The following is a 22906-nucleotide window of genomic DNA, read 5'->3' as shown; positions in this document are numbered from 1 at the left end:
CTGTGTGAAAAAAATGAAAAAAAATTATTAAAATGCTTGAGCAACCTGGATGTCTGCATAAAGAGAATGATAAAAAAAATTTAAAAACTAAAACAAATATTTGAACAATTGGTGTACTTTAGGAAACTAGTATTGCTTACCTACTTTAGTCAGAGAGATTATATAAGATTTTTTTTCACATCCTAATAACTATCTTTACTTCAACTAGCTAAACTGAACAAATGTAGTAATATCTGAGCACTTCCCTTGCATTCCTAACAGATATTTATTACAGAAGGGGCTGACTGCCTAGGCAAGTGTCTACTTGGCAAACCAGGGAAAATTTTTGTAAACACATTGTTAATTTTATACATTTCGCATGTGGTAAGCACAGCTTGTTGAGAAAGTACAGATTATGGAATGTACAGAAAACCAGTTATAAAGTTAAATACTCCTAGGCCAAGACAATCTGATTTTGAAAGCCCTGGGCACTTTTTGTATTACCGTTGCAAAGTGCTTTTTGATTTACCTTGGTGGATTTTTTTGGTCAAAGTTCACATAAATTAATGAATCTTTGCATAAATTTCAGAGAATTAAAAAACTGCAGTAGACTCTTTAGGGATAATACTAAGGAGATACCTTTATGCCACACAACAGTGAAAGAGATCCATGCAGCGTGTGCTTTTATTGTAAGCCTTGGGGCACATAAAGGTAAAGATACTACAGAATACAGTATGCTGGCATTGATGCAATTAATATTCCCCCCAAAGTTAGTCACAGCTGCTGTTAGTAAAATGCACAACGTTGTTTAGAACACAGAACATTACTAGCTTTGCTTGACAACATATGCAATGGTGACTTATTAGGTACAAACAGTTATGTGTAGTAGTGATCAGATACACTGAATATAGTTAGGCAAAATATTTACAGTTTAAATTTTGGTAGAAGCAATTCTTAAGAGATCAGATAAATTTAGGGCCTGCTCCTGTGCATCCTGAGCTCCTACTGAAGTAATAGGGATTTGAGAGCACACAACACCTAGTTGTGAGAGAAGAACACCTTTTGAGAGAAGCTTCTTTTATCAAAAATACAGAATATCTGAGCTTTACAAGTATGCCTTTTTAAATTATATTACAAGACTATAAGATTCAAAAAAACTTACTAGCCATTCCAATATTCTCATTCAGGCTCCAGTTCAGCATAATAGTTAAGCATCTGCTTAACTGACTGATATCAATGGGACTTAAGCAGGTGCTTAAAGTTAAGTATGTGTTTAAGTGCTTTGCTGAATGCCAGTGGACTTAAAGCACATGCTTAAAGTGCTTTGCTATACTGAGAGTCTTATTGGGTCCCAAGAGGTTTATCATTTTACTGTTTCTCAAGCTCTTCAGCCCAAACCCTGCTACTGGTATCTACTTGTGTAAGAATATTATAGGGCTTCTTACTTGAAAGTGATCTTCAGTAGCCTTGCCACCCATGTTAAGAACATTCAGAGAACTGGCACGCTTCATGCTGCAACCAGGATAGTGAACATGCAAGGATAAACCAATCAGAATAATTGAAAACTAAACTCTAAACACACAAGTATAATAATAGTGAGGCAAACTTAAGGGAGTTTTAACACAACCTATGAAACCTAATATGAAGTATGCTCTTTAAGAGAAATACTTTCTATAGTTACTTATATATATTTGCACATTTTCCTTCTCTCTTTTAATTCTAAGATATGTATCAAAATAATTGCCAGCCCCATAGTACTTAAGCACATTACGTGTTTGATGTTCATATCTTTAATGGTTCAAATTATTTCAGTTTCCAAAATGTCATCTTGCTGAATCAATACATTAATTTAACATATGCTCCACTTTAATGCTCATTTTCAAGTTATTTAGCTAATTTTAAAAAATCAAATTATTCAAATGTAGTTGTTTAGGAAATGTTTGTGAAAATATTAATACATATTAATAAATTTATCAAATAAGCTGTACTTAACTAGTAAAAACTATGGAAAAACTTCGGTTTACATAAATAAGGCAAAAACTAACAGGTTACCACAAACATTGCTTTTATAGCAGATTTTTTTAAAAGCTTGCTAAGTCTATTTTGAAATGAAGGACAATACAAGATTGTTGCTACTATTAACTTTTGTCATGCTTGCGGCCATAACGTGCTTCAATCAGTGGTAGTCCTAAAATCTAAAATGGTCTTCTGAAAGCAATACACCACAAAGATAACACAATCAATTTAAGACCTTGTTATTTTAGAAGGGCTACTGCTAATCAAGATAACTCTGTATTAACTATTTTATATCATCAACTTCTGCATTCTTGAGGATAAGGATTAATAATTGCTTTCATCTTGATCTTTACTAAAGATTATTCAAACATCTACAACATTTAAGACTAAAATATTTAAATGTGAGGTTATATACATTTTAAGTTAAGAGTATTAAATAGTCCCCAATGTCAGAAGATTTTACTGAAATGGTACAATATGAATTGGCTATTCCCCATCCCAAATACCTGTATGTCACCTAGAACATAGTGCTCTGTTGGTAAGGGATCACCGCGTCTTTTTATGATTTGTCAGTTTCTAAAGGAGCACCTTAAATAAAATTATTTTGTCACGCTATTAACAACAAAGTTAAGCCCCAATCCTGCAGTGTGATCTGCAGAGGTGGCTCCCTGAAGCCATGTGTGGAGGTCTCTCTGCAGAGCTCATATTGCACAATGAGCAAGTCATTAGTCCCACTGAAATCAACAGGACTACTCAGACATAAAGGTAAGCATGTGCTTAAGGTAAGAATGTGCTTAAGTGCTCTGATAGATCTGAGCCCAAATAATGTGTTATGTCTGGAATACTGAAACTAAAATACAAAATACCTATACACATAAATGCAGGCAGCAGCTACACAATGTAAGTATACTACATTTTTAAAGCAATTAATTTTGAATGTTTCAGATAGCAGAATGCACATAATTTAAAATATGACATAAGTGTTAGCAACAAAAAAGAAGCAATGAATCATGCATGGTTTATACCTCTCTGTTATTTATTTACATAAAATATACAATTAAGGTTACACATGAAAGTTAAAGTATGTTAATCAGTAAAAACACACATACAAAACATCACAAATGAAAATCTCTTTTCAAAAAGTAAGAGCATAAAGGTTTATTAAAAACAAAATCCAAACTCCAGGAAAACAAAAAAAAAATCCACAGGTATAAATCTACCTAAATGCCTTGTATACTTTCGCTCCAGTGCTAATAATGAACCTCAACAAACAAATATCATCACTAAGTTTCAACTTTTTAAAAGTTATTAGCAGCCAATTTACTTTAGAAGTAAAATTAGATTTTCATCTACAGATGAAAATTAGTTTGGCAAATGCACTTGTAACTTTTTTCAAGTAAAAAACAAGACTAAAAATACTCAAAATACATGCATAATTTTTCTTTGTGTTATAACAAACAGCTATTTTAAAAAAGCTTTGCTTTTATTTTTGCTGTAACAACTTAGCTAACTTGTTCTGTGGTCAAATTTTAAACAATGGAGAGCAAAATAGATGTAAAATTAAAGATCTGAAATCAAATAAAAAGTAAATGTCCATGGAAAGTAGTTCACACCAAGTTTCAAGTATTGTATGTTTGTAACATCTAACTCTTACAGACCTTCTATCACCTTATCGAAAACATTTTACCTATAAATAATTTGATACGTGTTTTTTCCCTCCTTCCCTCAATTTTCTCTGAATAGATGTCTGAAGACTGGGTTTTTAAGGCTTTGGAGCTCATCTATTCCTGTTATATATTCCTCATTTGAAATCATAATCCTTGTTTGACAGCATGATCAATGACTATGACTGTAAGTGAGGACAAAGCAGCAGGAACAGGTGAACTGCAAAGCAAAAACATAGTCTTCACAGAAAACAGAAGAGGCAGAGGTAGTGGTGAGAAGAAAAAAACACATGATTTCTCATGGAAAATCTTGAACAACATTCTATTTACAAACCATTTTTCTGAGAAGTCAGTAGATCTTTATATACACTAGCAATACTGTATTCAGTTATTTGCAACATCTTAAACACAAATGTGTGTTTATATAAAAATATATACATCAGATTGTCACTTTTAAAAATCAAATGGCAGTAAAAGAAAACAGAGCCGTTTTAACTAAATGTAGCAAATTACTATGGAAAGCAATGTTACTACTGGAAATGAAGTTGAAAAAACCTATTATGAATAAAGAAGTTATTGGAAAGTATTCTTGTGTAAACATATGTACATATTTTACTAAATCCTATCCTCTAAATTGCACTTCCATGATCTAGAAAACCATGAAAGGGTTAAAAAATTTAAATTTTACAAACCAGATATTTAACTTCTTCCTAAAATAGCTAAGAAAATGAAAAGATTTTTAAAAGATTTTATAATCTACAACAACAAGGGTTGTACAGGTATTCTCATCAACTTCCAGATAGAATTTGTACATTTACTAGTCAAAAGATTAATTTAAAAAAAAAAAAAAAAGTGCCAGTACGGCACACTCATCCTAGGACCTCAAAATGAAATTTTTTTCTTGCCGGCACTACATGATCACCAGCAATGAAAGATTCTGAAATCAGAACTATTTGTGGAATATGTACATAACAGATAAGCTAATGAAGAATTTTACCTTCAAATATCAGACAGTCTTTCAAAGAGCACAGGACATTTTATGAACACTGGAAACCAAGAATGATGTTGGCATTTTAGCATCTGTTCTACACTAACTTTTTCATGAATATAAATAACACACACATTTAGGTGGCATAGGGTCAAAAATACAGTTCATATTGATGTGGGCAGAGTACTTTTACTTACATGCAGCACACATTCAGAGGATGTTTACAGCAGATTGCAATGCCAAATAAAGTAAGTGTGAATATTCAAAATATGGTAGAAACACCCTTTAGCTATTATTTACAATTTATAAAAAACAAGTTGTCCATATATTTCCCTATTATTAACTGCAGGATACCAGGAATAGGAACCTGGTTCCATAAAATGTCATAAAAACTTTTAAACCTCCCCAAAAATATTGGGGGTAAAGGAAATAGTTATTAGATATAAATTATAGTTTATAAAAACAAATGATAAATCTTGGCAATATGGGGAGTTAATAATGATAGAAACATTTACAAATTTTTTAACTATGGATGTTGGAAGAATAAGACTCATTCTGGGCTTGTATTTGCACTGTTTTGCTAAACTATCTTGCAGTTTTGTATTTCTTCCATTATACTGTTGTGTGGGGGTTTGTTTGTTTTTTAAATCCAGTCTTCCACCCTACCTTCATTGAAAAAACACCCTTTCATTGACAGCTTGCTTGTGCACCAATGAATTCAGTAGGAGTTTTGCCACCGACTTCATTGGGCACAGAATCTCATCTTCACCCGCTCAGAAATGAATTTTTACTAACGATTGATACTAACTGGTCAGATGTAAGGTTGAAAACACTTCAAAGCAAATATCAATGAGGTAAGTAATCAAAAAATGATAATTAAATAGCAACAGAAATTATTTATATAGTATCATGGGTGTGCATGATATTTTACAAGCAGATAAAAATAATGTGGCAGATCTCCAATGGAGCTATGATAATTTACACCAGTTTATGATATGCCCCCATGACCCTGTCCCTGCCCCAGACATCACAAACCAATTTATATTACTACATAAATACTTCTAAATGTATTTATCATATGGACTCACTCATTCAGATTGTTATTCCAGCAGATGAAGACAACCCAAGTTCTCTTATTTAGAACTTTTAAACAGAAGCTCAATAAAGCAATGCTGTTCTAACAGTTGTAGCTGGGAACCAAATTGGTTTGTTTTCCAAAGTGAAAAAAGTATTCAAGGCTAAACCTGATATGCTGCTAGAACTGTAAGACTATTAAGGAAAAAGGTAATGCTTATGCTCAATTCTGTGATGAATGTTTCAGTTTGCATAGTGCAATACGTAAACAGATGAACATATCGTTTTGTGCATCAGCAGGAATTATAAATACACTTAAAGCCATGAAAATACACAGTGCCTCCCCTCCTTAAATTCAGTGGAAGTTCTGCCACTGACTTCAGTGGTGTGAGAATTTAACACATAACATGTAGCTAATAGCATGTGGTAAAATTCTTGATTCACTGAATTTACAGTACATATATATTTAATAGTTAAGAGTTTTTTTGACACTATTTTCTGCCCTTTGAAATGTGGATGTTTCAGTAGTTAATCCTTCTTAGGGATTGTTTACATTTGAAACGCTGCAGTTGCACCACTGTAGCACTTCAGTGTAGACACTACCTAAGGCTTAAGCTGACAGGAGAGGTTGTCCCATAACATAGGTGACCCATTCCCCAAGAGGCAGTAGCGAGGTTGATAGAAAAATTCTTCCATCGACCTAGTGCTGTCTACCCCAGGATTTAGGTCAGCTTAACCATCTTGCTCAGAGCTGTGGATTTTTCACATCCTTGAGTCACATAGCTGAGTTGACCTAACTTTTTAGGTACACTAAGCCTTAGTTTCTAAGTGAAGCATGACTAAAAATGATTGTTTATGCTGACTTCCAGTAAACGTTTTCCCTCAACACTAAGGATTGAGAGGTAACATTTTGTTCGCTTTAACAGTAGCTTTCCACTTCTATACTCGTGATAAAGAGCAAGTTTAAATGTTAGTAGAAAATTAATACATACAATATGTGAAATACATTCTGTTTGTATAGAACCAGATTCTTAGATTTAAAAAGTCTGATGTCAAATTGTGTTAACACTGACCTTTATTTTTAATACATTAACTATTCATAATGCTATGCTAGTCGTGAGTTCTACTGAAGCAAAAAATAAAAATAAAACACCAAAAAACAAACAACCCCTGCCCCCACACCCCTTTTCCCACTACAGTACTTAAGAATAAAGTATGGGCAACTTAATTTATTCTCTGGGAAAAAAGAAATTTAGCAATTTAATAAAGTGCACCAATAATACTCTGACTATATAAACATGTTCTAAATAAAGCTTTTTCTTAGTGCTGCCATCATGCTAAGCATCCTCCTTTAAGAAGTTGCAAGTTCTGTGAAAAACAACAACTGAGCAATAAATACTAAAATAAATTAATTTTTTTCCACTGTTAATATTAAGGAACTGTCAGCATAGAGTTAAATTATTCCCTATATCACTTTTCAGTAAGGAATACAATATGTTTAAGACCTTTTTATGAACTACAATTCTACATGCAGTAAAGGTAGATAATAGCCACAAGAGAAAAGGCTACCTTGATCAGTGCTAGGCTACAAAATGGGCACGAACTGGGAGCGCACCAGCTCATCTAAGAATAAATAATTACCCAGGATTCTTTGGTTCACTGTCTCGTGAACTTCCTCCCTTCAGCTTTCTAACCAGCTTCTCACTGCTGCGTCTAATTGAAGCACGGAGCTTGCTAAAGGAACCACTGCGTTTTAAAGATCCAGTGCCATCCTGAAAAAAATTTGAACAAATGTGAAACTGCAACAGTTTTTGCCCCTCCCCCACAGCTGAATTAACAACAACAACAACATGTATAGTCAAAATACTTATGTTCTGCTACCGATAGGTAATAGCGCCAAATTATATAAATATTTTAAAATGACATATAAATTGTATTTTATCAAGAAGATTACTGTCAGCATTCAGACTTAACAGTGCCTACTTATCACAAGGACTTCAGAAATATGAAAATCTATCAATTTATAGTTAATTCATAACAGTTAAAAAAATAATCTCAAAGTATACATGACTCACAAATGCATTCCAACACCTTCACCACCACCATAACATTTCATGTTTACTTTGATGCAGTCATATGGGAAAGGTGAGTACAGTATCAAGCAAAAGCATTCTATCAAGGTCTGAATGAACTATTTTATTATTTTTGTTCAACTATCTAGGCCATGTGCACTAAACATATTTAGTGAATTCTATAAGTTAAGTTTATTAAAAACTTAGGAACCATTTATGATCAGAAAATATATATTTAGATTTTTATATTTCAGTTTTCTTTCACCATGTTTCAGAAAAATATAAAACAAGATGAAATGACAACTTTCTGCACATTAAATTCACATTTTATGCCCACAGAAGTTTCTAACTCTTAAGTACATATCAAATTTGTATGCCAAAGAATTATTGTTTTCTCTTAAAAAATCAACAGTTTAGTAAGATAAGTAACCACTTGCTACATCTAGAAATCCTGTATGGCTACTGTTTGAAAGTAAGGACTGTAAAAGGAGAAAGTACTACTAAGCAGACAAAGACAGACATCAGTTGGAGTGAGTTTATTAGAGAAAGACAGATACACAAATCACTGAACACCAAGATTAGTAGAGAAAAGCATAAATTGCCAAAATTTCACACAAAGACTAAACAGCAATGCTACTTTAGAATAATCATAAGTGAAGACATCCAGAGTTCCATATTGATGTTAACCACATTATAGGTCTCTAAATATATTTTAAAGCACTTGGAGCACATGCCTTACTTTTACGTTTTATTCTGTAAAGGTCACCATCATGCTATTTTAATAATACCTTGTGTGATACTTTTAACTACCTTTTTCATAGTGAACAGCTATTTATAAAGTTCATTCTTACTTTTTACTTAAGTATTACACAGCAAATGGTTGTAATAACACATTCTGTATGACTAGATACATATCTAGCAAAGCTACACATGTACAGAAATAAGAAACCGAATAAAAGACATAGCACTGAAGGAATGGCCAGTTTACAAGGAAGTGTAGCTCTGACAAAAATCGTAAGGGATTTCTAAAACACAGCAGTCAGTACTGAAGAGAGAAGTTAAAGCTTGAAGATGGTGCACGCCCGTCATGCAGGAGACAGTATAAGAATCACAAAAGGCATCTAGGCCTGTCAGACAGAAATGGAGAGAGAAAAACTGAATGAAACTGTTGGGAAAAGTTCAACAGTTTTCAATTTTGAACAGTTATGTTTACAGTATTTCTAGGTCATGTGCTGGAGGTCCTTTTTTAAATTAAAGATTTGGGATTGCACCTGTAAGTGCTGCCATTCACAGATCCTTGCAATTACCAAAAAGGTAGTTGTTTGTTTACATACTTTAACCTATTTCACTAACACGTATCATACAAAAATTACCAAAAGAGATCCAGTCTTTTATTAAATTAATATCTGTAAATAAGAGAAAAGCAGATTTTTAAAAGCCAGAAATTGCTTTTATATTATAAACACATCACGTGTAATATACGCAGGGGAAAGAATGCTTTTTTTTCAGTTGAAAAGAATACAAAAACCAAAATTAAAAGGAAAAACTTAATACAAGATTTAAAAGAAATTAACAGAACAAGGTGCATTCATTTAAGCTTTAACTTCTGTCAGGAATTTTTTTCTCCACAACACTAAAAAGGAAAAGTGTTTCCCTCACCCCTCCAAACAAACAAATAAAATTCCATCTACTTCTTTGAGGTAATAAGAATCCATGGAACTGTTTATGTATTATCATGTATATATTTTTAAAAAATAAAATTCATAAGGAAAATACTAACACGCAAGTTTCCACACACTGCCCTGCCCAAGGGACCTCAAAGTTGAACTGAAAGAACCACCTACAGAAGTGACTGGGTAGTTGAATTCTTAGGCTTTTCTTTCTCAACTCTGGGAAAATGGACAAGGATATCAATTAAGATTTTTGTTTAGTGATGATGGCATCTCTCTGTAGGAAGTAGAGTGAATACCGATAAAAGATATTTTACAAAAAAATGCCCTTCTACCAGCGATTGAAAACTAACTGGGAGTTGCAATCAAATCTTCACCTGATGACAGAGGTCTATTATAAAATTAGATTTTATATTTTATTTAGAATTACATAAAGACATTTCAGCTATAATGATTCAAGAAGTGCTTATAGAAATTCAGCAGCTTTGAATCTGGGGTGACCAGATAGCAAGTGTGAAAAATCGGGACCGGGGTGGGAGGGTAATAGGAGCCTATATAAGAAGAAGCCCCAAATATTGGGACTGTCTCTATAAAATCGGGATATCTGGTCACCCTATTTGAACCTGAACTCTATATTTTAGTTACATGATTCCATGAATAAAAAGGCAAATTATTCCTTGCATCTTAAAATAGGCATGTTCACATCAACATTTCTCAAGTTAGCCAGAATTTCAGCTTTATAGCCACTGTATAAAAAATCTCCTTCAGTTTTTGAGACAGACATGGGGCAAGAGCTCAGGCTTATCTGGAAAAGTCAGTATAAGAAAACATTTTTTAAATGTTTATGAAAGGAACTCTCTAACTACAATTTCAAATTGTAAAAGTTTAAAACTGATCAAAAGTTATGAGAACAGTGTATTGTTCCATAAATATGTGCAAGTTTTAGAAGCGTTAGTATACAATATACATTACATCAATTTTACTAAACAAAGTGTGTCTTAGTATTTAGCTATAGATTTATTTGTTAAAAACAGACTTTTCAGTTCCTATAGGACAATACCCCAAAAGCATACCGTTCTTTTCTAAGCTATACTACATGTGGGTAATTACTTTAATTGCAGTATCCTCTTTTATTGTGTATACCCTCACAAAATTACTACTTCTGTGCACTGCTGTTCAAAAACTGCAGAACATTTCTCACTGAAAAGTCAAATTTAAAAAAAAATTCAACTACTCTATAAATTGCACTATTCCTAAACCCTAACACTGTTTTGTCTGAGAGCCAAATTCTTGAGCCAACTCAAGAGTACAGATGCACATCAGAAGGTTTTTACCAAAACAGGCACTTCCTTTGGTCTCTGTAAACAAAGTAAATTGCCTATGATAGAAATTCAATAGTACTTCCTGTCTGAGAAGCAGAATATCTGTGTGGAGAGAAGAGATGAGGGAAAGGTGACACCACATCCTACAGGTACAGAAAAGAGCAGCATTAAAATAAGGTAGAAAACAATGCCGGGAAGTTTCCTGTTTTTCATTTGTGTATGAACAAACTCTCTCAAGTGAGGAAGAAAATGTGGACTGTAAATAGATTCACAGATATTAAGGTCAGAAGGGACCATTATGATCATCTAGTCTGACCTCCTGCACAACGCAGGCCACAAAATCTCACCCACCCACTCCTGCGAAAAACCTCTCACCTATGTCTGAGCTACTGAAGTCCTCAAATCATGGTTTAAAGACTTCAAGGATAGTCCTATGTATATCAGAAAAAGTGATGCCACATTTTTAAAATGAATGGTGCAATTCCCAGACTTTATAAAAATCAACACTTCCTTAATTCTGGTCCCTAAAGGAAAATTAATTTTTTAGGTCAACAGATATTTATCAGTTTAGGTTTCATTCAAATATTGACCTAGAAATACCATTTTGTATTTTTCCAGAAGGTTCTTTATCATTCCAAAATCTGCATGCTTGTTTTAATTAAAAGCAAACAGTAAAAAAAAGGTTTTATTCACTTAGAACACACAAAGGCATGCAAAGTACGGCAGAAATTAAGGGAGGAGTACAGTACACAGTTCTAATGCTGAGTGGACAAAATTAAGATAAAAGGAGTTACAAAACTTATTGTGGGACACTAATGATGCAACATTAATTATTCACAACAGATGCTGATTGACTGTCTTGAAACGGTGAATACCAATGCCAAGAAAATGTCATTTGATAAATGACAAAAGCAACCAAAGATGGAGAGAACATTCTCCAGGCAAATTCAGCAAGTGTTAAGCTTTTTAAAAAGTTGGCTTTAAAAGCTTCTTGCAAGTGACTGAAAAACTGTTGTAAGAGAAATGAACTTTAGAAGCATTCTAGTTTATAAAGTAGGATAAACACCCTAAAGCAAAAGCAAAAGTAGTCAGACAAACCTATCACTTCAGCAATTTGGCAAAATGTATCAGTGCTTTAGCAGAACTATAGCTTACAGTGAATTAACAGTTTGACTGCCTGCACTAAGTACATTCCCTTGGCAGCAACAGAATACACAATAAGAAAGTCAGTAACCGGAGCAAACAAAATTAAGTAAACAGTATAAATAAAAGCATGAAAAACATAAAAAAGGGTAAAAAATGCATAGTTAATTACACGTTACAAACATATCTGTTTTTAAAAGTTTTTGTTGTTCTAACTCGTGACACAGATGTTATGTTAGGTAGTGGAACAAGACATCACAAGATAGAATAAGGCCTCACTTTAATTATAAATTCTAAAGGAGTGCATGGGAAGTGGACATATACATTTCATTTAAAAAAATGTATCTTTGCTGTCAAGTTGCCATGACCCAGTAATGACAGAACATACAAAATGAGATTATGGATCACCCTTCTTCCATAACTGGAAACGAAGTTACAGGTCGTTTTCTCTGACAAGGTTGGGAGAGGGGTGACTGGAGTATTTTTTAAGTCTTAAACTGATTGTTTTTATTTACTTTAAAAATCAGTGATGTTTTAATATCCCTAATTCCATAGTGGTACCTGCTGGACGCATTTAACCTACAGGCAAGGATGATATAAAGAGAGCAAATAAGCAGAAGTAAATTAATTGCCAATCTATTGAGAAAACCACAGACTAGGGATTATGCACCCAACAAACACCAGGACACTCAATCAGCATTCAAATACTCATAGTTAAGCCCAGCTTCTTGAAATTCCTAAAGAAATTTTACTTTCCAGGACAAAACATTGTGGACAATTTAAAAAAGAATTTACTAAATGCAAGATCTTATTCTTTAATTCTTAATTCTGCAGAATTACAAAGTGTAAAGTTGATGAAGTAGGAAAACTACTTTGAAAACACAATGGAATGACAACTGGACAAAGGAATTCCTGTTATAGTCTAGAAAATTTACCACTATTTTCTTCAACTGTGTACTGTACTTACCCCATTCCATTCTACGCTCATACTCACTTCCTCGCCTCCATCAGGGCCACTTTCGTACTTTACCACATCGACATTGAGGCTTTCTCGGCTTCGCCTTTTTTCTATGCTCTCGGGGTCATTTAGCACTTCAGCAACTCTCTGTTTGTGAACATTGTCAAGACCCTGTGAGGCAGGCAAAGGGGGGAAAAGTGTTTTACTTGATCAGTATAGGTTTTAATAATGTACACTATCATAAATATGCATGGTAACCAAGTTAACGAAAAAATCAGTGACACATTAAACTCACGCTGAACCTAATACAATTTTCAATACTTTATAACTGATCTATTACAAACATCAATGCAACATAAAGCAAAACAGTTGGACTGAGCACAGGCCTGGGAGTTAGCAGGCTTGGGGTTCTTCTCCTGACTGTTAGTGACTTACCTCAAGCATTTCACATATCTGCTTGGTACTAAGGCGCCTGTTAGATCACTAACATGGAAACACATGCTCTCTTTTCCTTGGTTTTCCCATATGTTAAATGGGGTTAGTAATGTTTACCTATCTTTGTAAAGAACATTGAGTTCATGTTTAAAAAGCCCAACACAAAGTATTACATTAAAAAAAACCCAGCTGTGGTATAAGCTTTCTATTAAAAAAGTGTTCTCATGTGCCAAAATTTTAACAGTAATGAATTTTATTATGAAAATTTAATTATAACCATAGAACAGGATCAAAGTAGAGATGGAAAGGAGAGACTTTATTGACTCCAATCTTTTGTCAGTGCAATAGATAGTTTCCTGATAAAGGATACATCAGGTACACTTTCTGAATTTCTAAAAGGATTACTGAAAGAAATACAAAGTATGTTAGATACAAAAAACTACACTAAAAACATTTAAGTTGCTAAGACAACAAATCATGTCAGGAAATGCCAAAAGTAAGCTTGCAAGCTTAATTTGAGCTACTGTGCATACGCATTATGATAATCTTACCCAGCATCAAAGAGATGTTTGTTGCTCAGCCAGGAACAGAACCCAGCTCAGTAAGTTTGTCACAAGAGAACATCCTTTCTCTTGTAACTTTCTGCCTCATTCACTGTCCACCTTGCACAGTGAATGAAGCATGGGTCAAATAGTATATGATCACACAAAGATCATCATAATATACAGACAAGGAAGCTAAGTCACATAGAAAACATTAATTGGGGCATTTCTTAATTTTGAGTACTTGCACTTTGTAACTGACATTTTAAAAGTAGCTTTTTGTACACAAATGCCTAGTTTTTTAGAAAAGTAAACTGAAGAAACAGAAATTCCATCAAGTGGAACCATAAAGACGCTCTGTATGGGTCATTAACAGGATTGAAACCCAAAACCTTTGAATCAATTACACAGATCTCTACTACTTGAGCTAAAAGTGTAACTAACTAACTGCACTAGCAGTGTGTAATCCTCTATGTCCATCAGTCACTAGAGGGAAACATGACACTTTGCCAGTGGCTTACCCAACTCTTTCAGACAGCACACAGAAGTCTGGAATCAAAAGCCTGGGTACTATTGCTGGCTCTGGAGGGGAGTGGGGTTCTAGTGGTTACAATGAGCACAGAAAAACATAACAGATTTGGCACAGTCATTCTAAAAACACAGTGTTAATTCCCCCAGCACACGGGAAGCACAAGACCATGATTAAGGCTGCGTGTCTGTCACGGAAGTCACAGATTTTGTGACCTTCCAGGACCTCTATGACTTCTGCAGCAGCAGCAGCTTCAGCATTTGGGAGAGGACTCAGGGCTGGGGCAAGGTTGGGGTGCAAAGTAGCGCTTACCTGTGGGGGGGGAGCTATCCAGCTTCCACTGGCATGTCCCTGCAACTCCTAGGCAGAGGGCCCAGGGGGCTCCACATACTGCTCGCAGGCACCATCCCCAAAGCTCCCGTTGGCTGTAGTTCCTGGACAATGGGAGCTGTGGATCCAGCACTTGTGGTGGGCAGCACGCAGTGCCCCCCTGGCTGCCCTTCCTCATTCACGCGGACACAGGTAGAGAGCCTACGAGCCCTGCCAACCCTCCCCACAGTTTGGGTCCCAGGCCACGCGCCATCACCCATCCCCCTCCCTCCAGTGCCAGCGGAGGTCCTGGGCCATGCGGCACTCCCCTTCTGCCAGCACCAGCGGGGATCCTGGGCCAACCCCCTAGCAGGGGACGTGGCTGCAACACTCTGCAATTCTGGACTGTGAGCCAACAGGCTGCTGTAAATTAGAGCATCCCACAAAGCTGCTTTAACCTAGTCCGAGGGCTGCACCAGCCCCCGGGGCAGCCCACAACCCAGAAGACATAAATGTGGCTTAAAGAGCCATGTGACAGATGCAATACCGGGTTCTATTTCCAGTTCTGACAGAACAGAACACGTGCAACCTCATTTAGCAGAATATAAGATTAGGAGAATTATACTTTACTGCTTGACTTGCTCAATAAGAAATGCAAATTGCACAAGACTTCATTAGTCCATGAAAGAGATGAGACTTGAAGCATAATCTTTTCCTGGAGTCCAGCACACCTACCTCCGTAGTGAAAGTAAACTGAAACAGAAGGTGGCACTCTCAGCACACCAGCCAAGAAGTGCTGTTGCCTCAAGCCCACGGGGAGAGGGGGAACTATCTCTACTTTTAGCATAAGAGGGTGGCAGTCCAACCCTGTTTCCCCTTTACTTTAACACGTGCCTTCATCTAGACCAACAGGGCAGTGGCAGCTGCTGTTAGTAAATGCATCAACCCCCATATCTGAAACTAGCTCTGTGCTTGTGAATGCAGCTGGCATGTTTTGGAGCTCTGTGGGACTAGAGCATGCTCCATACAAATGGAATATTCAGGGATTTCAGCTGCAAACCTTTAACGTGCATCCGACGAAGTGGGTATTCACCCACGAAAGCTTATGCTCCGATACGTCTGTTAGTCTATAAGGTGCCACCTTATAGACTCTTTGCCGCTTTTACAGATCCAGACTAACACAGCGGCTACTCTAATACTTGAAACCTTTAACAAGCTCTACTGATCATGTGCAAGGGGTGATTTTCAGACGCTTATTACTAAGCCATATCTGGGCTGATTTTTCTGGGACATCAAAAAGCATTTCTTTGATCCTACAAAGAAACTCCCTACCGAATGTCAAATTCTGGTCCAAAATCTGAACGGCACTAGAGATCTTCTAAGAAATGGTTGGAACTTTGTTTTGCCAATTTTTTTTTTAAATAATACTTTCACCTAACCTTATTCTCAGAAACAGCTGAACCCTTTGTGCTGAAACATTTAAAAAAAATCCATCCTGATGCAGGGAAAATGCATAGAAAGAAAATTCTGCCAGACTTTAACCATTCAGGCGAAGTTATAAGCCACTAAAAGTGGTGGTTTATAATGCTAAGTCTTAGGCAAACAACTATAGGCCTACCTGCCAGTGATGCCTATAATTTCTTATACTCATTGCCATTTACCTGGTTAACTATGTCATAACTTTTCTAATATGCATGTAATCACATGAAGTGATATTAACCAAATCAGAACAAAACACCAAGTGAAAGTTTTGTTGCTCAGGAGACAATAGGCATACAGAGAGGTTACTGACCTTGTGCAGTAAATGGAGTTGTTTGAAATGGGTGTCCCTGTGAGTGGTCCACTTCAGGTGCACTTGCACCCTGCGCCTTTGATAATAGACTTTTGGTAGAGGTGCCCATTCAGCCCGCCCATGCACCCCACACATCCTCATCTTTCAAGAAGAAGCTATATGGGCTGTGTGGGAAAACTGCCCTCAACTCCTTCTCCACCACAAAGTCCCATGAGGATGACTCCAAAGCAGAGGGGAAGAAGGCAGATAGTGGAGCACCAACAGAGGGACACATCTCCAAGAACTCCAGTTACTACACAAGATGCGTAACCTCTTCTTCTTTGAGTAGTGTCCCTCTCGGTTCTCAACTTCAGATGACTCCTGAGCAGTATCCCCCAAAGGAGGCAGAAGGTTCAGCGCAGAGTTCAATACAGAAGAGAACTAACTTGCCCACAGCCGCATCTGATCTTTCCAAAGACACCACGACATAATCAGACAAGAGTATGAAACAGAGGACCAAGTTGCCACTCTACATATGTTTACAATTGGTACGTCCTTAAGTAATGCAATTGATGTAGACAGTGCTCTTGTAGAACGTGTTAAATCTCTCAAAGGGGGTTGGACATGAGTTCTATCATACCACATACCATATCACAACCAGAGAACCACTTTGACAATCTCCGTTTCGAAATTACCAAACCCTTGTTTGTATCCATTATAGACAAAAACAGGAGATTTTCTAAATAGTTTGGTCCTGTCTAGCAGAAAGTTAACACCTTCCTTACATACAGAGTATGGAATATAGCTTCTTGACTAATCTGATGTTGTTCTGGAAGAAAACCAGGAGATGACTGGTTTGATTAATGTGGCATTCTGAGGACACATTAGGTAAGAATCTTGGATAGGCCTGTAGCGACATTTTCTCTCTGGAAAACACTGAAATAGGGAGTCTGCCATTAAAGCCCTCAATTCTCCTACTCTTTGGGAAGAAGAGAACAATATCAGACAGGCTGTCTTCATAAATAAATCTTAAAACAAACATGTAGCTAGAGGTTCAAACATAGGCTTCATAAGGTCATTAAGGACTAGGTTCAGGTCCCAGCTAGGAGCAGGGTTTCTGATTTGTGGGAACATATTTGACAAACCTCACAGAAATCTTGATGTAGTTGGGTGAGCAAAGAGAGAAATACCCTCCCTGGGTGTGTGAAAGCCTGTTATTCGTGCTAAGTGAACCTTAATACAATTCACAGAAACGTCTTCCATTCCAACAGGTAATCCAGTACCCCATGAAGAGAAGACTGAGTTGATGAAATATGATGACTGTTACACCAAAGATGGTATTGTTTCCAAAGTATTTCTTGTAGATAGTTTTCTATTATTTAATAAAACTTCTTGTGCATTTGAGGAACAAGGCCCTCTATCCCCAAGAACCATCAAATCACTGAAGTGTAAGACCGGAAGGGACCGCAATCCGCCTTCTACTCTAGTCCCTGCAACTCAAGGCAAGACTACTTGGTAACTAGACCATTCGTGACAGGTGTTTGTCTAACCTGTTCTTAAAAACCCGCAGTGGAGATCCCACAACCTCCCCAAGCAATTTGTTCCTGTGCTTAGTCACCCTGACAGGAAGATTTTCCTAATGTCCAACCTAAATCTCCCTTGCTGCAATTTAAGCCCATTGTTTCTTGTCCTAACCTCAGAGGTTTATGAGAACAAATTTTCAACCTTTTACATACTTGAAAACTGTTATATCCCCCCGCGGTCTTCTCTTTTCTACACTAAACCAGCCCAGTTTTTTCCGTCTTTCCTCAGAGGTCATGCTTTCTAAGCATTTAATCATTTTTGTTGCTCTCCTCTGGACTTTCTCTAATTTGTCCACATCCTTCCTGAAATATGGCACCCAGAACTGGACACAATACTCCAGCTGAGGCCTTATCCAGAGCGGAGTATAACGGAAAAATTACTTCTTGTGTCTTGCTTACAACACTCCCGCTTATACATCCCAGAATGATGTTTGCTTTTTTTGCAAGAGTGTTACACTGTTGACTCATATTTAGCTTGTGATCCACTATGACCCCCAGATCCATTTCTGCAGTACTACTTCCTAGGCAGTCATTTCCCATTTTGTATGTGTGCAATTAATTGCTCCTTTTAATTAGAGTACTTTGCATTTTTCCTTCTTGAATTTCATCCTGTTTACTTCAGACACTTATCCAGTTTGTCCAGATCATTTTGACTTTTAATGCTATCCTCCAAAGCACTTGCAACCCCTCCCAGCTTGGTATCGTCCGCAAACTTTATATGTGTACTCTCTATGCCATTACCTAAATCATTGATGAAGATATTGAACAGACTTGGACCAATCCCTGTGGGACCCCACATGATATGCCCTTCCAACTTGACTGTGAACCACTGATGATTACTCTCTGGGAACAGTTTTCCAATCAGTTATGTACCCACCTTATAGTAGCTCCATCTAGGCTGTATTTCCCTAGTTTGTTTATGAGAAGGTCATGTGAGACAGTATCAAAAGCCTTCCTAAAGTCAAGATATACCACAACTACTGGTTCTCCCCATCCACAAGGCTTTTTACCCCATCAAAGAAAGCTATTAGGTTGGTTTGACATGATTCGTTCTTGACAAATCCATGTTCATCTTACTTATCACCGTCTTCTAGATGTTTGCAAATTGTTTACTTGCTTATTTATTCCATTATCTTTCCGGAGAAGGAAGTTAAGATGTCTACTCTGTAATTCCCCAGGTTGTCCTTATTCCCCTTTTTATAGCCTGGCACTCTATTTCCCCTCTTCCAGTTCTCTGGAATCTCTCCAGTCTTCTGAGTTTTTGAAGATAATTGCTAATGGCTCAGATATCTCCTCTGTCAGCTCCTTGAGTATTTTAGGATATATTTTGTCAGGCCCTGTTGACTTGAATACATTTTTTAACTTGTTCTTTCCCTATTTTAGCCTCAGATGATACCTCATTTTCACTGGTGTTCACTATCTTAGACATCCAACCATTACTTACTTTTTTGGTGAAAACTGGAACAAAAAAGTCATTTAGCACTTCTGCCATTTCCACATTTTCTGTTATTGTCTTTCACCCCTCACTGAGTAATGGACCTACCCTGTCTTTAGTCTTCCTCTTGCTTCTAATGTATCCGTAGAATGTTTTTGTTACCCTTTATGTCTTCAGCTAGTTTAATTTTGTTTTGTGTCTTGACCTTTCTAATTTTGTCCCTACATGCTTGTGTTGTTTGTTTATATTCATCCTTTGTAATCTGACCTAGTTTCCACTTTTTGTAGAACTCTTTTTTTGAGTTTCAGATCATTGAAGATCCCCTGGTTAAGCCACAGTGGCGTCTTGCTATACTTCCTATCATTTCTACGCAGTGGGATAGTTTACTCGTGTCCTTAATGTTTCTTTGAAAAACTGTCAACTCTCTCGAACTGTTTTTCCCCTTAGACCTGCTTCCCATAGGACCTGCCAACTCTCTCTCTGCTTGGAACCACAGAATCCGTAAACTGGGGTGAAGTGTTTGACCTGCATCTTGAGTCAGTAGGTAAGGACTGACTGGAAGTTTCCAAGAAGGACAACAGGTGACTCTGATGAGATAGGGATACCAGACTTGTCTTGGCCACTTTAGTGCTATCATTATAACCCTGGCCCAATCTTGTTTAGAACGTTCAATAATAACAGCATTGGATATGCACATAGAAGTCCTTTTGTCCATGCTATGACAAATGCATTTCCAAGGAATACAGGATCAAGACCCCCTCTGGAGCAATACATGATTCATTTTGAATTGGCTGCTGTGGCAAACAGGTCTGCCTCTGGGAACCCCTAACTGAGAATATCATGTGAGGGACTCTGGAGTTTAGTTCCCATTCATACATAAGAAAAACATCTGCTGAAATAGTATGTCATGGTGTTTTGAATACCTGGGATGTAAGAAGCAGAGATGACTATGTGGTTGGTTGTGCATCAATTCCAGAGTTTTATTGCTTTGGCACAGAGAGATGGGGAATGGTGCTCCTCCCTGACAGCTGATAAGAACAGATTTAATAATTTTATTAAGATAATGTTGAAGTAAAAAGAAAATGGTACAGAATTTAAGCGCAGAAGTTTCTGGTTATCAGGGAATAAGGTACAGATTATCAAGGGGTGCGAAATTTGGTTTAGGAACAGGTGGCATAAGGAATACATAATCTGCAATCTCCTTGGGGGTAAAAGTTTAACCAGTCAAAGTACAGACATTGAGATATGGTGGTATTTTGTCCATATAATGGCTACGTTCAGGTGTGGAGTATAATGAGTGGATACAATGACGGGGATGGATCTACCCTCATTTGGTGGGATTTAATGTTCAGTGAGTTTATGGTTCCAGTTCATATGGTCCAATGGAAAAAGCCTCTCAGTCCCTTTCCCATAGTTGATGCACGATGTCGTACCGGTTCACACCTCCTGGTACCGTCGGTGGCCGGTGATGTGTTCGATGTAGATGTCCCTGGACCATCGGATGATGTCTGAGACTATGAGGCACCGCATGAGCCGTGTGTAGCGTCGACCGATCCCACAGGTCCGCAGTACATGCTCGTTGCAGGGGTCCCAAGCGCCTAGGGCTCCGACGATCAGGGCATCCATCTGCACCTCGCAGCCCTTTGCTCTCAGGGTGTCGGCCAGAGGGGCGTATTTTTCCAGCTTAGGAGCTCGGGCTTCGCAGAAGGCCGGGGTCCTGTTCTTGAAGGAGAACGTGATGTCGACGAGGATGATCTTTTTCTGGGCCTCGTCGGTGACTACCACGTCGGGTCGCAACTGGCTGTCAGTACCGGGGATGGCGCAGTTCACGGCGACCTTCCCCAGGTGCGGTGCGATGGCTTTCACTAGGCGGTTCTGGATGGTGTTGTGGCACAGCTGCCAGGCTCTGGAGCGGGGCTTACAGCTGCACAGGACGTGGGGCAGGGTCTCGTTGGAATAGCCGCACTTCCTGCAACGCTTGTCTCGGTTCCTGTGGCGGACGGATCCGTTGAGCAGGACGCAGTTGAGCCGGGCGCGGTGGATGAACCGCCAGTCATCGAAAAGGGGGGAATCTGCCCCCGGCGAGGAAGCAGTTGCTGGCGTCCCACTTGCTGGTCAGTTCGAAGGCTTTACCCTGGTCCAGTTTACGCTTCAGGGCTTCCATGTACAGCGAGTGGATGGCTGCCTTCAGGGTCCTCTCCAGCATGCCCCTGGCGCTCAGGGTGACGATGGTGTTGTCCTCAGATCTGATCTGTGGCACCAGGACTCCCAGCTCCTGGCGCTCCTCGCACACATGCCATGTTGTCATTCATTATCTTTACTGACTTCAGTCTGATTAGAGGTAGAAAGTTTATGCACATATTTTTGACTACTCAATTCCAAAAGGAATATGTGGAGAAGCTGCTCCTGTAGTGACCATTTGCCCCACATCTTCTGAGATCCTAGATGTGCCCCCTAACCCAAAAGCAAAGCACCTGATATCATCACAGTAGGGGGAATCTGAATAAACGGAAGGAACACCTGTGCAAGTGTTGGTTGAACCCTTCCACCGATTGAGTGAGTGTGGAATCCACTGGGAAACACAAAATAACCTGCCTATATTATGTTTGCTGGGTTTGTAAACCGTTCAAAGCCATCCCTGTAGACCTTGGAGATGTAACCTGGCATGGTGCACTACAAAGACACATGTGGGCATGTGTCCCAGCAGTTGAAGGCAATCTCTTATTGCAACTTGAGGACTGCCCTGAATCCTTGAGATGAGGTCAGCTAGTGTGAGAAATAACCTGGAGGGTAAGTATGCTGTTTGTCAGTGCATACAGAGAAGCCCTCTGAAATCTAGACACGGACATGGAGTCAAAATAGACTGTCTGATCTGAAGGCCCAGACTGTGAAACAGAGAACACATGATCTTTATTGACTTCAGCACCTCCCGATTGGCTTATTCAAAGGCAGATCCTATTGTCTAGGTACAGGAAAATAAATATGCTCAAACAACATAGGAGGGCGGCAACTATTGCCAGAATAATTAAGAACACCCTTGGTGCCAAAGATAGTCCAAAAGGAAGCACACTGTACTGATAGTGTTTGCTATTGATTAAGAAACAAAGAAACATTCTGTATGATGAGTGAATAGTGACATGAAAATCTGTGTCTTGTAGGTCGAGGGTCACAAACCAATCTAATTCTAACAGAATTATTACTGCCAATGTCACCCTCCTGAATTTTTGCTGTTTTATGTATCCATTTAGAGACCTGATGTCTAAAAATCGGTCTCCACCCTCCCTTCTTTTTGGATATAAGAAAGTATTTTAAGGAGAATCCCGTTCCTCTATGTTGCACAGGAACTTGTGCTATTGCTCCTAAACTTAGAAGTGAGGTCACTTCTTGTTCTAGTAACTGATCATGAGAGAAGTCCC

The 22906-nt window shown here is 37.8% G+C and overlaps 1 protein-coding gene across 7 annotated transcripts in view; it reads right to left on the bottom strand.

The window, feature by feature from the left end:
- The window catches only part of KLC1 (kinesin light chain 1), a 123661-nt gene that overhangs the window by 6085 nt on the left and 94670 nt on the right, over positions 1-22906 (bottom strand). For 2 of the 7 annotated variants that reach the window (XM_077819434.1, XM_077819433.1), the window contains 3 exons: positions 12896-13057; positions 7363-7493; positions 1425-1491 (listed from right to left, as the gene is read on the bottom strand). In XM_077819434.1, coding sequence (XP_077675560.1) covers positions 1425-1491; positions 7363-7493; positions 12896-13057 — 360 coding nt within the window. Of the gene's footprint in view, positions 1-1424; positions 1492-7362; positions 8921-12895; positions 13058-22906 lie in introns of those variants that run through there. The other 5 variants (XM_077819435.1, XR_013346439.1, XM_077819436.1 and 2 more) reach the window with 5 other exon arrangements.

This window comes from Eretmochelys imbricata, chromosome 6 (assembly GCF_965152235.1).
Source record: "Eretmochelys imbricata isolate rEreImb1 chromosome 6, rEreImb1.hap1, whole genome shotgun sequence".
Classification (NCBI taxonomy): Eukaryota; Metazoa; Chordata; order Testudines; family Cheloniidae; genus Eretmochelys; species Eretmochelys imbricata.
Note: the sequence above shows the minus strand (reverse complement) of the source record. Positions and strands in the feature narration are given on the sequence as shown.